The 14,755-nt window shown below is 33.9% G+C and overlaps 3 protein-coding genes across 19 annotated transcripts; 2 read left to right on the top strand and 1 right to left on the bottom strand.

The window, feature by feature from the left end:
* The first annotated feature begins 606 nt into the window (after positions 1–606).
* LOC107960051 (anthranilate synthase alpha subunit 2, chloroplastic) lies at positions 607–4,637 on the top strand. 3 transcript variants are annotated; one of them, XM_016896255.2, is made up of 11 exons: positions 607–962; positions 1,256–1,440; positions 1,533–1,722; positions 2,039–2,190; positions 2,535–2,650; positions 2,732–2,978; positions 3,060–3,116; positions 3,303–3,455; positions 3,679–3,759; positions 3,907–3,993; positions 4,085–4,637. In XM_016896255.2, exons 1-11 carry the CDS (start codon positions 770–772, stop codon positions 4,406–4,408), a joined length of 1,785 nt encoding a protein of 594 aa, XP_016751744.2. In that variant the 5' UTR covers positions 607–769; the 3' UTR covers positions 4,409–4,637. The 3 variants fall into 3 exon arrangements, with proteins under 3 accessions (XP_016751744.2, XP_040973637.1, XP_016751745.2); XM_041117703.1 differs by having other exon boundaries at positions 824–984; XM_016896256.2 differs by having other exon boundaries at positions 824–984; positions 1,538–1,722.
* A 1,531-nt stretch (positions 4,638–6,168) lies between these two features.
* LOC107960053 (pleckstrin homology domain-containing protein 1) lies at positions 6,169–6,857 on the top strand. Its single transcript, XM_016896259.2, has one exon. The coding sequence runs from the start codon at positions 6,310–6,312 to the stop codon at positions 6,745–6,747; it is 438 nt and encodes a 145-aa protein (XP_016751748.1). The 5' UTR covers positions 6,169–6,309; the 3' UTR covers positions 6,748–6,857.
* Positions 6,858–7,510: 653 nt separating this feature from the next.
* On the bottom strand, positions 7,511–13,230 carry LOC107960052 (uncharacterized). Of its 15 annotated transcripts, none has more exons than XR_005930454.1 (6): positions 13,009–13,230; positions 12,381–12,498; positions 12,211–12,298; positions 11,937–11,986; positions 11,721–11,795; positions 7,511–7,929 (listed from the first exon to the last, which is right to left on the bottom strand). XR_005930454.1 is itself a non-coding variant. In XM_041117706.1 (5 exons), the coding sequence occupies exons 2-5, from the start codon at positions 12,280–12,282 to the stop codon at positions 7,890–7,892; spliced, it is 237 nt and encodes a 78-aa protein (XP_040973640.1). In that variant the 5' UTR covers positions 12,283–12,298; positions 12,381–13,222; the 3' UTR covers positions 7,511–7,889. The 15 variants fall into 15 exon arrangements, 3 of the variants coding, with proteins under 3 accessions (XP_040973640.1, XP_040973638.1, XP_040973639.1); XR_005930455.1 differs by having other exon boundaries at positions 12,381–12,449; positions 12,561–13,224; XR_005930453.1 differs by having other exon boundaries at positions 11,711–11,795; positions 12,381–12,449; positions 12,561–13,223.
* Positions 13,231–14,755: the final 1,525 nt, after the last annotated feature.

The following is a 14,755-nucleotide window of genomic DNA, read 5'->3' on the forward strand; positions in this document are numbered from 1 at the left end:
AAATGATTAAAAAATTTTAAAACAAATTTTTTTATATTTTAGAGTTAAGAGTAAATTCATAGATTTTGTAAATTTTGAGGGTCAAAGTCATTAAAAATTTCAAAATTATAACTAAAATGGCAAAATTTATAAACGTTGAAAATTTAATTTGTTGAAATTTTAACATAATTTTTAATATATTTAAGATTCTTTTTAATTGTTAGAATTATTGTTAAGAAAAATTTTAAAAAATAAAATGATATTTTAACAATAGTTCAGGAATTAAATTAGTAATTAGCTATTTAAATGAGTATTCTATGTCATCATTTAACAGATAAAAATTTAGTGAAGAGATTAATTTGCTCTTTCTGAAATGTAAAAAAGTTAATTTATCTATTTTTTCAATACATAAATTAAAAATACAATCTATTCTTAAATACAAGAAAGCAACTAAGTATACGAGAACTATCACGTGAGTGTTAATAAAATTTTAACAACCTAAATTTGAATAATGAGATGAAAGAAAAAGAAAAAAAGAATTGAGAGGAAAATGATAAAATTGATAAATATGCATATTATTAAAATGAAAGAAGGTTGGAACCCGATCCAAGCCCAATCAACGTTAGGTTCCAATGACGGATCTAAATCAACAAACCGTACCGACTTTCTCTCTCCTTTACAATGAGCGCAAATCCCTAAGTTTTTGCCTTCATTTTCTGGAACTGAATAACTTTCGTAATTTTTGGCGCATCAGTTTCACACTTTTGAATAGGCAAAATAAATTGCTGCAATGGCCGCCATCGAAACCCTAGCCTTTCCTTCCCGTCAGCTTCTGTCTAATCCCCTCCGGTTCTCTTCTACCGTTTCCGTCAACCTCAACCCCAGATTCTCCGGCTCCCGTTCAAGGTCCATTTCTCTTGTTGGCTCCACTTCCCGCGTCCGTACGCTCAGATGCACTTCTCTTTCATCATCTCCTTCCATAGGTACTATTACTTTCCCTCATAGGTACTATTACTTTCCCTTCAATCTCAATCTCAATCTCAATCTCAATAAAATAAAATAAAATAAATGATTTTTGAATGATTCTGTTTTTGTTCATGGAAGCATACAGTAGACAAAGATGTCATTTTCCTTTCAATTTAGATTAAAATTACTAATTTCAAACTCCCCCCCCCAATAGTTCAACTTATTGCCTCTTCACCTTCTTCAGTGAAAGTAATGTATATGAACTTTTAAAGAAAAAAGTTTTTTTTTCTATGATTTGAATTTTCACCAGTTGATCAGTCAGTGAAATTTCGAGAAGCTTCGAAGAACGGGAATTTAGTTCCTCTTTACCGATGTATATTCTCGGATCACTTGACTCCGGTGATAGCATATAGATGTTTAGTCAAGGAAGATGATAGGGATGCTCCGAGCTTTTTGTTCGAGTCTGTCGAGCCTGGTTTGATGGCTTCCAGTGTTGTAAGTTCCTTCTTCGCGCGCCTGTTATATGTTTATAGGCTATGGTTTAGTAATGTTTATGTTGATGTGTATTTTGGGCTAATTCGTGTTAGGGAAGGTATAGTGTGGTTGGAGCTCAGCCAAGCATTGAAATTGTGGCTAAAGAAAATATGGTTACAATTATGAACCATGAGGAGGGGAGTAAGATAGAGGAGATTGTGGACGATCCAATGACCGTTCCACGGAGAATTATGGAGCAATGGGAGCCCCAACGTATAGATGAGCTTCCAGAAGTATTTTGTGGTGAGTAATTTGGACTTAATAGCTTTAGCTTCAGCTGATGTTCACCATAACCCCTTTTGGTTTTTTGTGTGAAGGTCCTGTCATCAACTTTGTTTTTGGATATTTCTGATCTTGTTTTTTTTTGTTTTTCTTCTTTTTGTCTTTCCATTTCTATACGTGCTAGTCTATAAAATCACTCTGGAGCCGTACTACTTATTGACATTTCTGGAAATATTTAGGTGTCACATCAGTTTTTGATGGATAAAATAGAAGAATGGAAGGCTTTTGTTATTGAAGACACCAACTTATGGTGTAATGATACAATGTCTTTGTTCAGGTGGCTGGGTTGGTTATTTCTCATATGACACAGTGCGGTACGTAGAGAAAAAGAAGCTTCCATTCTCTAGTGCTCCCCTCGATGACCGAAACCTTCCAGATGCTCATCTAGGCCTCTATGATGATGTCATTGTATTTGATCATGTTGAGAAGGTATTTTACATTTGTCCTATAGTCTATGTATAATTTCTTTCTTGGTGTGTCTCATTTGTTTTATCGGCAAGGGAGTATGTCTTTAAGTGGCATCTCTTATTTCCTTAAGTGTTTCTCAAATTTATGTAGTGGAATTGTGTATTACTCTATTATATGTCTTTAACTTAGGTCTGTTTCAAAGGCCATTATGATGATGCCTACATTCCTGTGATTTTCACTTCTTTTTCCCCCTTTCGGATGACATTACGCATCTTGATATGCAGTCTTGGTTTAAATTATAGTTGAACTTTATGGATGTTTTTGAGAATAATCTTGGCTTTGATTTATTAACTTGTTGAACACAGAAAGCATTTTTGATTCACTGGGTGCGGTTAGATCAATATTCTTCAGTTGATGAGGCCTATAATGATGGCATGAAACGATTGGAAACTTTAGTATCTAGAGTACATGATATAGATCCGTGAGTGATTGTTTCTTAATGATCCCATACCTTTCTAAACATCTTTTTCTCTCTATAATTTTTTTATTTTGTCAATTTCAGCCCAAAGCTGCCTGCAGGTTCAATCAAGTTGTATACTCGTCTTTTTGGCCCAAAATTGGAGATTTCAAGCATGACAAGTGATGCATACACAGAGGCTGTGTTGCGGGCTAAAGAGCACATTCTGGCTGGTGATATTTTCCAGATTGTATTAAGTCAGCGTTTTGAACGTAGAACATTTGCTGACCCATTTGAAATATACAGAGCCCTCAGGATTGTTAATCCAAGCCCATACATGACATATTTGCAGGTTTTGCCTTCTTATCCTTGTTGGAAATGCTTTGCTTAATTTTGATATTCTAGCTTTTCAACACATTTATCCTTTGATCAGGCTAGAGGGTGTATACTTGTTGCTTCCAGTCCGGAAATTCTTACACGCGTGAAGAAGGTAATTCTTGCAGTATTAGAATGAGTACTTTGACACAATAATATTTTTATGTCCAGTTCCTTTTTGTCTTCTGGTTTGTTAGAGTGAGGTTTCCCATTTCATTGCCCCTCATTCACGATTGGCAAAAGTGTTGTAACATTAGATTGCTGTAACTGACATTTATCGCTTTTTATATCTTGTTGACAGGGAAAGATTACTAATCGACCTCTTGCTGGGACCATTAGAAGAGGGAAAACACCTAAAGAAGATTTAATGCTGGAAAAAGAACTTTTGGCTGATGAAAAGCAGTGTGCGGAGCACATTATGCTAGTTGACTTGGGGAGAAATGATGTGGGAAAGGTTTATTTCTCTAAATTTTCATTGAAGTAGTGCAGAAGTTCTAATGTATACTTTGGTCAATTTATGGATTTGCAAGATCACATTGGAAAATATATAGAATTTTGCAGCTTTGTTACCAACTTAGAATGTTGAGACAATCATGTTGGCAATATACTCTATTAGAGCTTTGATTATAGTTTCCATTTTATAAACTGGCTGTAAGATTGGACTTATATTTGTGCAGGTTTCCAAGCCAGGATCTGTTAAGGTCGAAAAGCTGATGAATATCGAACGATATTCCCATGTTATGCACATCAGTTCAACGGTATGATTTTTCTTTCTAGAAGTACATATATGGCCTTAACGGAGGAGATGTAAACTTTAAGCTTTCTGCCATTATTGAAGCTGCTTTACAATGCTTATTATGCTGCTGTTCATTGTGAGTAGTGACAATTCTACACCAAATATGCAGGTGACAGGAGAGTTACTTGACGATTTAACTAGCTGGGATGCTTTGCGTGCAGCATTGCCTGTCGGAACTGTTAGTGGGGCCCCAAAGGTTTTCCTTCTCACCGACATATTTCTATTTCTAGTGGTGGTCATAAGCTTTGCTTCATTCTGGTTTACTATTTTCTTACACTGAAATACAGGTAAAAGCAATGGAGTTGATTGATCAATTAGAAGTTACGAGGCGGGGACCATATAGTGGTGGGTTTGGAGGCATTTCATTCTCCGGTGATATGGATATTGCCCTCGCACTGAGAACCATTGTTTTTCCGACAGCGACCCGTTATGACACTATGTATTCATACAAAGACGCGAGCAAGCGTCAAGAATGGGTTGCTCACCTGCAAGCCGGGGCTGGCATAGTTGCAGACAGTGTCCCTGCTGAAGAACAGAGAGAATGTGAGAATAAAGCCGCCGCTCTTGCCCGTGCCATCGATCTTGCAGAGTCTTCATTTGTTGATAAATAATGTCTTCTCAATACTTCTAAAATGAAGTGTTTGGCCACTTTATCCCTGGCCGTTGGATTTTTGTATAGAGGGGGGGTTCTCTCTTTAGTATATGCTTTATCCTCGCCCCTAAAACTTTTTATAAATATGGTAAAGTATAAAAATGGTACTAAACTATTAACTTCATTTTATGTTGGTCACTCAAATTACTGAATTTTTTGAAATTAAATATTTTGATTACTGTTGGATATTTTACGGAAAATTGATGTGGGATTTTGGAAATTTTCACTTAATTTTTTCAATTTTCTACATGGGTAAGATTCATTTTCTTGTAATTGACTCTTGTGTTTTTTTTTTTTTAAATTTTATCATCTCTTCGTTTTCTTTTTCTTCTGTTTTCTTTTTCTTTATTTCATTCCCTTCACCATAGAAACCCAAATTGTCGAACCTTTCTCCAACCGTTGCCGACACTACCGTCCACTGTCAGCCTCTTTATCGTAGTCGAAATTCTCTCTCTTTCTCTCCTATAATATTGTTTATAAATTTTAAAATATTATTTATTTAAATTAGGTCTTATACTAACTATCATATTTTAAAAACAATTTTAAAATATTGTTCATTTAAAATAAGTCTCATAACAATTATCATATTTTTAAATTAAATTTATATATTATTTTTTTATATTATAAATGAGATGTTATAAATTTATATTAAAAAACAATCTACTTTAATTAAATTAATATATAGAATTTTCAAGTGCAATAAGAAAACTAGTAAAAGTATATAAATGAAAAATAAGGATGTTATTTTTATTTATTTAAAATTTACTTAGGCATTTAATTTTGTACATATGTTTGATAATCTAAAATTAAAACAATTTGATAGAAATTTTTTACAAAAAAGTACAGAAAATAATAAGTAGATAAGAGTTACTTATCACTTAATGAATAATATTTTCAATTAACTCAATTTTATTTTATTTTTTCAATATCATATTACCCAAAAAGTTTAAAATTTATTTTTTGGTTTAGAATAAGGTGAAATATGTAAAAATTAAGGATAAAATATAAAAATATAATTTTTTATAACTTAAAATTTGTATTTATCAAACAATATATTATATATTATAATTAATTATAAGTAATATATTACACATTTTATAACTTAGATTTAATACTTAAAATTTCAACACTAATTTTGTTAGACCTTAATTTTTCAGTTTGTTAAAAAACGTGAATAAACATATTCTAAAATGCTTCATAAGATGCAAGGGAATAAGTGAGTTTTCAGATAGATTTATTTTTTTGGTATAATGACTTATTTGGTTCATTATTTTTCATAAAAATAAATAATTTAACTTTTAATTTATTTTTTTTTTGTTTCTTTTAGTCTTTAAATTAACACTTTTTATCAAAACACTTTAAAATGGATGAAAAGACTAGCGTTTATTGTTAACTTTACTGAAGTTATATTTTACATGTATACCATGCAACAATTAAATAAATTTTTTTAAATTATGAAAATGATAGAATATTGTTAAATAAATTTTATACTTGTTAAATACTTTTTAAATTTTTTAAATAATATTTATAAACTTTTTGAATTTAAAGAATAATTAGTTGTTGACATGGTATATATGTAAATGCTATATTAGAGAAGTTAGAATTAATTTTTTTCATTTATTTTAAGTGATTTGACAAATGAAATAAATTTTTTTTATTAGAATGGAGGGGCAAATAATCATTGTTTATTTTTTAAAAAAATAATTTATAGGTGCCGTTAGATCCATCTTAAAATATATCGAAAAGCTTAATTACTGATTTTATAGCATAGCAAAAATCGTCATCTCCTAGCTCGTAAGTACAGATCCAAAAAGTCCTTGACTCCCTGTCCAATTCTTCTCTCTTAAAACTTTAAAAGCAATGGAGAATCTATGGCGAGCCGCAACGCGTCAGGATCCGAATCCGGAAGACTACAAAGGCGTCGATTTCTGGACCAACCCCGAACGAGCTGGTTGGTTAACAAAACAAGGCGATTATATCAAAACTTGGCGACGCCGGTGGTTTGTTTTGAAGCGAGGCAAGCTGTTATGGTTCAAGGACCCTGGCTCCGTCGCCCGCACCTCCGCTCCACGCGGCGTTGTATCGGTGGACCTTTGCCTTACTGTCAAGGGAGCCGAGGATATCGTCAAAAAGGCCTTCGCTTTCGAGCTATCAACACGAGATTCAACCATGTATTTCGTCGCCGATACGGAGAAGGACAGAGAGGATTGGATCAATTCCATCGGTCGTTCCATCGTCCAACATTCACGATCCGTTACCGATTCCGAGGTGGTTGATTACGATAGCAAGACCCGGTAAATGTGCTCCAAATTTCCCCTCTTTTAATTCTGATGTTTCGTTTTTGTAATATCAATCTGAGCTTGTCTTGTATCAATAAAGTTAGTTGCTTCGGCTTCTTTTTGTGCTTATATTTTGAGTATAATATTTTTTTTGTTTGTCTTAGCAAAAGTTCTCAAATATGCCTTGTGTTGCATTCACCACTTGGTAAAATAAAACCCATCACTAAGAATGACTGATTTGTTTATGAAGCTATGCCTCCACATCATTAATTCATGATCCACAACTAAGAAACCATTCCTTCCCAATTATCTATTTCTACAATTCAAAACCCAGAACAGTTTGACTGAACATTGTCTTTTATGGAAAAGAAGACCCCATTGTTAGGAAAACACTATGTGACATTTTTGGATTATAAGCAGTTAAAGTTTTTGTGACCATAATAACTTCACTAACCTGCTATTTTCCTTTAATTATTAAACACAAAGTAGAGAAACAATGAACCCCATCAACGCCAACAACCCATATTTTCACTCGAAGTTTGGCCTTTTTGTAGTAGGAAGCTCCTTTCTATGGGGGAATAGAGTTTTAATGCTTCATGCTCAAGAAGTCACTTTGTTTTTTCTTCTACCGGAAAATAGTTACTAGTCTGGATAAATTAATATGAGAGTAAACTCAATCCATAAACAAATTACAAGATGGAATCAAACAAATGCAAACATTCTTAATGTCAATATGAAAATTCAAGATTCCATTTGGAAGGGTTGTATATGCCTCTTCAAGATGAGAATAAATATACGGTGTTATTGGAAACTTTAGTATATATCTACAACACTATAAAAAAGTAAGACAAATGGCTAGCACATTAGACATGCCTACTCATGTAGCCGATACCTGTCTCTTTGCATTTTACGGTTTTGGGGTAGGAGGGAAAGAGAAAGAAAAGAAGTGGGAAAAACAAAAACAATGGAAAAGAAAGAAATTGGAAATTTTCTACTTTTTTTTTCATGTATTTATAGTATTGTAAATTTTATTATAAATATAAAAAGAAAGTTTGCTACCCCAGCACGTTATTGTCTGTCGTCTCTGGCAAGAGTTCTAGGTTTTTCTGCTGTTTTTTGTTTTCTATTGCTTGAAGTCGGCGCATCTTGCACATTTGTCTCCTACAGTTTGAAGAAAGATAGCCAAGGTGGAGATCTGCATCTGCATCAATGGAAAATGAATTAGCTCAACTGACGATAAATGAAGAAGAAGACGAAGTGATTCAAATACAAACAGATCTGAACAGGGAAAGAACGGGGGAGATTTTTCAACTAGTGGGTTGTTTCCTGACAGCTAGCATAATTCACTTTCCAATAATGAAGAGTATTTTGGCGAATCTGTGGCATTCGGTTCGGGGTGTTCAGATCTGAAATCTAGGGGAGAAAAGATATTTGTTCCAATTTTTTCACATTATGGATTTGAAAAGGGTTATTAAGGGTTTTCCTTGGACCTTTAATAATCATTGCTTTTTTATAATCTGTAATGGGGGGAGGATCCATTACAAGTGCCTTTAGTCACGACACCTTTTTGGGTACAGATTCTTGATGTCCCTATTGGTCTTTTCTGAGAATTTGGTGATGCAACTGGGAAAAAGAATAGAAATTTCATGAGAATTCGAGTTCAAATTGGTGTAAGGCATCCTTTGAAAAGAAAGAAACATATTTTGTTTTGTGGGAGACGTTCATATGTCAGTTTTAAATATGAGATTGTCATTATTTTGTTTCTACTGTGGAAGATTGGGACATAGCGGTTCCTTTTGTGAAGCAACGATGACACTCGGAGTGGAAGTTGCTGAAATGGGCTAGGATTTATCTTTGCGAGCTCAATCTTGAAGAGCTTTAGCTATGAATAGTATATAGCTACGTGAGGAAGGGGAGGGGAATGTGGGAGGAATTAGTGAAAATAATAGAGGATTAGGGAATGGCCAACAGAAGGCGAAAAATAAAAAGAGATTTAAAAAGATTGTGGATCCAGTTCTTGGTTTTAATTTGGAAGGGAAGACATCATTTTTTGGCCAACGGATGGAAAATGCATTGTTAGATCAGGTCCATACTTCGATGAACCATGATCTGAGGATGCAGCATTAATAGGAGATGAGGGAAAGAAGAGATCTAGAGGGGAAATTGACGACTTACAAGAAAAAGATGAAATTAATAAGGTAATGTCAAGGAACAAGAGAATGGTGGAACTGGATCATTTATTATTGGCGGCTGCTAAGAGGCAAGCCAACTAGGCACAATGAAAATCTTAAGCTAAAATGTCCGTGGTTTGGGGAGCCCACGGAAAATTCAAAAACTTCGGCATTCGCTAAAGATTTATAATCCCCAAATAGTTTTCTTTATGGAGACTAAACTTTGTAAAATCAAAATGGAGAGTTCGAAGGAGTTGTGGCTTTGCAACTGGTATCGAAGTTGGATCGAAGGGTACTAGAGGAGGATTGTGTTTGGCATGGCGAAATGATACTAATATCACGCTTCAAAATTTTTCTAAAAGACATATTAATGTGATAGTGGAAGATTCTGAAATTAATGATAAGTGGCGACTTATAGGTTTTTATGGAACCCCGTATGTTCAAGATAGAAAAGACTATGAGCTGTTTTGAAAAATCTCTATCATGATGAAGATATCCATTGGTTTGTATGTGAAGACTTTAATGAAATTATGTATGGGTTTGAAAATAAGAGGTCTGCCTAGAGATGAAAGAAGAATAAAACTGTTTCAAAAAATATTAGAGGAATGTCAATTAAATGATGTGGGGTTTTCTAGTAATTGGTTTACATGGGAAAGAGGAAATTTACCAGTGATAAATATACAAGAACGATTGGATAGGGGAGTGGCCAATGTGAAATAGATGTCAATGTTTCTCGAGACAAATATTCAGCATCTGGTCCATTCTTTTTTTGATCATTGCCCTCTTTTAGTTGTCACAAAAAGAGAAGATGAAAGTGGAAAAGGAAATAGTTTTAAATTTGAAGCTTGATGGACATTGAAGGATTCTTTTGTTGATGAAGTCAAACATAAATGGGAAATGACATTAGGGGACTTATTGTAAAAGTTAAAATTCTTAAGAAAAAGCTTGGAAAAATGGGCTGCACAAATACGAATGAACAGGAAGAGTAGAAAAGAGTTCTTAGCAGCAAAATTATCAGAACTGGTTGAAGCTGAAAGGATGATAGGAATTTGGCTGAGATGATTGATACAAAGATCCAGCTAAACTTTGGGATTGAAAAGGATGAATATTACTGGGAACAAAGGGCTAGATTGAACTGGTTAAAATTTGGCGATAGAAATACAACTTTTTTTCATAGCCAAGCAACACAGAGGCGGCAGAGAAATCAGATTAATAAGCTACAAAATATTAGTGGAGGGGAAACGGAAGACCTTTAGGAAATTGAGGGTATTGCACGGGCTTATTTTCAGAATTTATTCACAGTAGGGAATACAGTCATTAATGAACACTTACGGGTATTGATCGTTGCATTTACAAGGAAGATAATAGAAAGCTTATAGCGCCGTATACTGGAGAGAAGATTCGAGAGGTATTGTTCAAAATGAGATCTATAAAGGCACTAGAGGAAGATAGATTCCCAGCCTTATTTTATCAACGATGCTAGAATATTATAGGGAAAGATGTCGTTTCTTTTTGTTTACACATTTTGAATGGAGATATAAAGGTTAGTCCAATAAACTCAACACATAGTGTTTATCCCAAAAATCACCAATCCTTCTCATATGACACATTTCTGACCTATTAGCTTATGCAATGTTATTTATAAAATACTGGCAAAGGCTATAGTAAACAGATTTAGATGAGTTATTGATAAATGTATTAATGAAGCACATAGTGCATTTGTGCCAGGAAGATTAATATCAGATAATGTATCGTTAGCCTATGAAATTAAACATTCGCTAAAACAGAAGAGATTGGGGAAAAAGGGTTTCATGGCGATCAAATTAGAAATGAGTAAGGCTTATGATAGAGTTGAATGGCACTTTGTTAGGGGCATAATGAGTCGAATGAGATTTGCTCAAAAATGGATTGATTCAATTATAAAGTGCATGTCTACTGCCTCTTATTCAACTATTGTTAATGGAAATATTGGAGAAACTTTTTATCAAACCAAGAGACTTCGACAAGGTGATTCCTTGAGTCTGTTTTTATTCCTAATATGTAGAAAGGGTTTATCGTGCCTAATGAGACTAGGAACAAGAGAAGGGCTCTTAAAAGGTGTCAAGGTTAGTAGGAGCAGCCCACAGGTGCCTCATTTATTATTTGCAGATGATTGCATCTTGTTCGATAAGGCAACAAGAAAGGGAGCTTTCGTAATCAAGGAGATTCTACGTGAGTACAAAAAAAGTTCGAGTTAGTGTGTGAACTTTAACAAATCAACTGTCCTTTTTAGTAAAAATACATCGGAGGAAGATAGATAATTGGTGGTTAATCAGATGAGAGTTTGAAGCTCAAACGACCCAGAACGGTACTTAGAGTTGCTGAGTATAGTTGGTAGAAGAAAAAATGAATCTTTTCAAGTTTTGAAATATTGACTAAAACAGCGCATTGATAATTGGAGTATCAGATATCTGTCTCAGGGTGGAAAAGAAGTTTTCATTAAGGCTATTTTACAAGCTATACCGACATATTCAATGGCTTGTTTTTTATTACCAAAACCATTATGTGATGAATTAGAAGGCATTATTGCTAATTTTTGGTGGAAAAAGGGACATGGGAAGAAGGGAATTCACTAGTGTTCTTGGAAAAACATATGTTTTTTAAAATAAAAAGGAGGTTTGGGTTTCCGAAATTTTAGTCAATTTAATATTGCGTTGTTAGCCAAGCAGGGCTGGCGTCTTTTTAATTATCCAAATTCTCTACTGGCCAGAGTTCTTAAAGCAAAATACTTTTCGCATTCGAACTTTCTAAATGCACAGTTGGGAAATTTACCTTCATTTACCTGGAAGAGTATTTGGGTAGCAAAGGGTCTTCTTCGAGATGGACTTTGTTGGAGAGTTGGAAGAGGAAATGTGATCTTTATATGGAATGATTATTGGATTCCAGAAATTGAAGCAGTTGGTTGGAAAAACAGAGAAGAAAATGATGAACTACAATTAGTCTCGGATCTAATTGATAGCACAAATAAAACATGAAAAACAGAGTTAGTCAGTAATACCTTTCAAACAGAAATTGCCCAAAGAATCTTGCAAATCCCTCTTGCAGAAGCTAACCATGAAGATTTTCAAGTGTGGAAAGAAGAACCTTTTAGAGAATATTCAGTACGGGGCGCATATAAACTATTACAATATGCTAACTTAGATATTAATAGTTACTTAATATAGACCGAAATCAAAGACTTCTATAGAAAACTATGGGATTTACAGCTACCATAAAAAATTACATTAACAATATGACGGATCTCTTAGAACTATATGCCTACACTAGTCAACCTTAGACACAAGCGAGTGACCACTAACGTCAGATGTCCTCGTTGTTGCTCCGGAGAAGAGGATAGCCACCATGTCTTTAAACAATGCCCTACAATCATTGAAGTATGGCAAAACCTTAATCTCTTTTGGGTTACAACTCATATGAATCAAAATATCTGGGAGTGGCTAACCTAGGTTTTTGAAAAGAGTACTAAGGAATAGTGTTGGACTTTTTGCTGCGCTTTATGGTTCATTTGGAGCTCACGGAATCAGTATGTTCATGAAAGAAAAACTATCTCAGATAAGGATCTGTCACAAAAAATCAGAAGATACATAGTAAAACTCGAAGGGGTACGATAAAAAAAGCCTACCTTTAATACTAAAAGAGTTCATAACCAAATAAGGGCGACAATAGGTACAACGATACAGTTTGATGCAGCCTTCAACAAAAGAAATTCTAGATCGGCTTCGGGTTTAGTGGTTTGGGACCAGATGGGTGAGCTAAAAGCCTCAAAGACGACTCTCCATTATAATATCTCATCCCCGTTTGCAGTAGAAGCTCATGCAGAGTTAGATGCCATCAAGTTAGTATTATCAATAGGTTTAACTTCAGCAACAATAATGGGAGACTCGAAAACAGTCATCAAGACATGTCAATCGACAAATATGGACAAATCAGTACTTGGAGCGATTACTAGAGAGATTCAGAGTAAAAGAACTAGTCTTCAAGAGATCACTTTCTAGTTTATCCACAGATCGGAGAATGCTCATGCCCATAAACTAGCAAAACAAGCACTAGAAAAAAGGGAAGAATCATACTTGGTGGGGGAAGCGCTGAACCACATAGATCTGGTTTCGGAAGGAAGATGGAGAAGAAATCCAAACTGAAATCGTTGTGGTAGAAAAATGGAGTAGTCAAATATTGCAGGTACATAGAAAATTTTTTTGGGGAAGAGCTATCTCTGAACAGACGCGGCTGTTGACATGAAAAGATGATAGGATTAAAGGTGGCCAGGCTGTTCGATTTGATTGGGAAATATCAATATGTTTCCTTTTTATTAATTATTTCTTTTTTACCTTCATTATTTTGTTTCTAATTTTATTTATTTCAATAACAGGCTAATTACAAAAGATAAATTGTATGCCCATTTCCGTTTATTTGTTTGTCCAACAGTCCAAGTGGACCTGAGCCCAAAATTTTTGGGTATTAATTTTTATGGTTTTTTAATAAAAGGCCAGTCAACTCATTCAAAAAAAATATTATAAATATTATCATTTTTATATATTCACATCATCTTCAAATTTTTCTACATTTATTAAAATAGAAATTTAGTTTTTTTTGAAAGTTTGTCATAAGTTTTATTTATTTTTTAATTTTTTAAATACTACTTAGAGATACATGACAAAAGTTCAATCCTACTTGTGTAGTTAAAACTTTTCGCCGCTAGTGGTGTACTAAATAATTATTTTTTTGTTTCCATAAGATATTAAAATATAAAAATTTAATTACCTAGAGTATTTTGAGTTTAGAAGATTTCTCTCCTTTTGTACTTAAATATATAAAAAATTATAAAATAATTTTTTACAGTTATTCAATTTTCAATTTAAATATTGTATTTGTTAGAATTAAGTGACCCAAATTCTTATTTAAATAAAATACAATGGAAAATAAAATAAAAGTAAAATCCATATAGAACTAGACTTCTTTTATTTTATTTTAGAATAAGGTTTTTAAAACCTTATTAAACTCCATCTATTTTATATTGATTAGGATAAGAAGTTTCAATCCTACTAGAATATGGCTTTGCAAGCCTATAAATAGACATAGTCTATTCCTCTTGTATTTGATTCAAATTTTTTGACATAGTGAATTTTCTTCTCCTCTGCCCGTGATTTTTTTCCTGAAAGGGTTTCCATATAAAATTTGTGTGTTCTTTATTTTATTTTATTTTATTTTTCACAAATTGGTATCCGAGCTTCCGGGTTATTCATCTCGATCACGGTAATGGCGTCTTTGAAGTATGAAATTCCATTGTTGGATCGCAACACCAGATTTGCGTTGTGGCAAATTAAGATGCAAGCAGTTCTTGCACAGATGGATCTGGAGGATGCCCTTCTAGGGATAGATAAGATTCCTTCGACATTAACAGATGAAGAGAAGAAGCGTAAGGATTGAAAGACATTAACACAATTACATCTGCATTTGTCCAACGAAATTTTGCAGGATGTGATGAAAGAGAAAACTGCCGCTGCATTATGGAAGAGGCTAGAACAAATATGTATGTCGAAAACTCTAACAAGCAAGTTGCATATGAAGCAGCGTCTTTATGCTCATCGTTTGGAGGAGGGTGCGTCTGTACATGAACACTTAACAGTGTTTAAAGAAATTCTCTCAAACTTGGAGGCCATGGAGGTTCAGTATGATAAGGAAGATCTAGGGTTGATTCTACTTTGTTCGTTGCCCCCGTCTTTTTCAACCTTTAGAGACACGATTTTATATAGTCGCGAGTCTCTCACAGTTTGTAACACCCCTAACCCGTATCCGCTGCCAGAACAGGGTTTCGGA

The sequence above is a fragment of the Gossypium hirsutum genome, chromosome A07 (genome assembly GCF_007990345.1).
Source record: "Gossypium hirsutum isolate 1008001.06 chromosome A07, Gossypium_hirsutum_v2.1, whole genome shotgun sequence".
NCBI classification, from domain to species: Eukaryota; Viridiplantae; Streptophyta; class Magnoliopsida; order Malvales; family Malvaceae; genus Gossypium; species Gossypium hirsutum.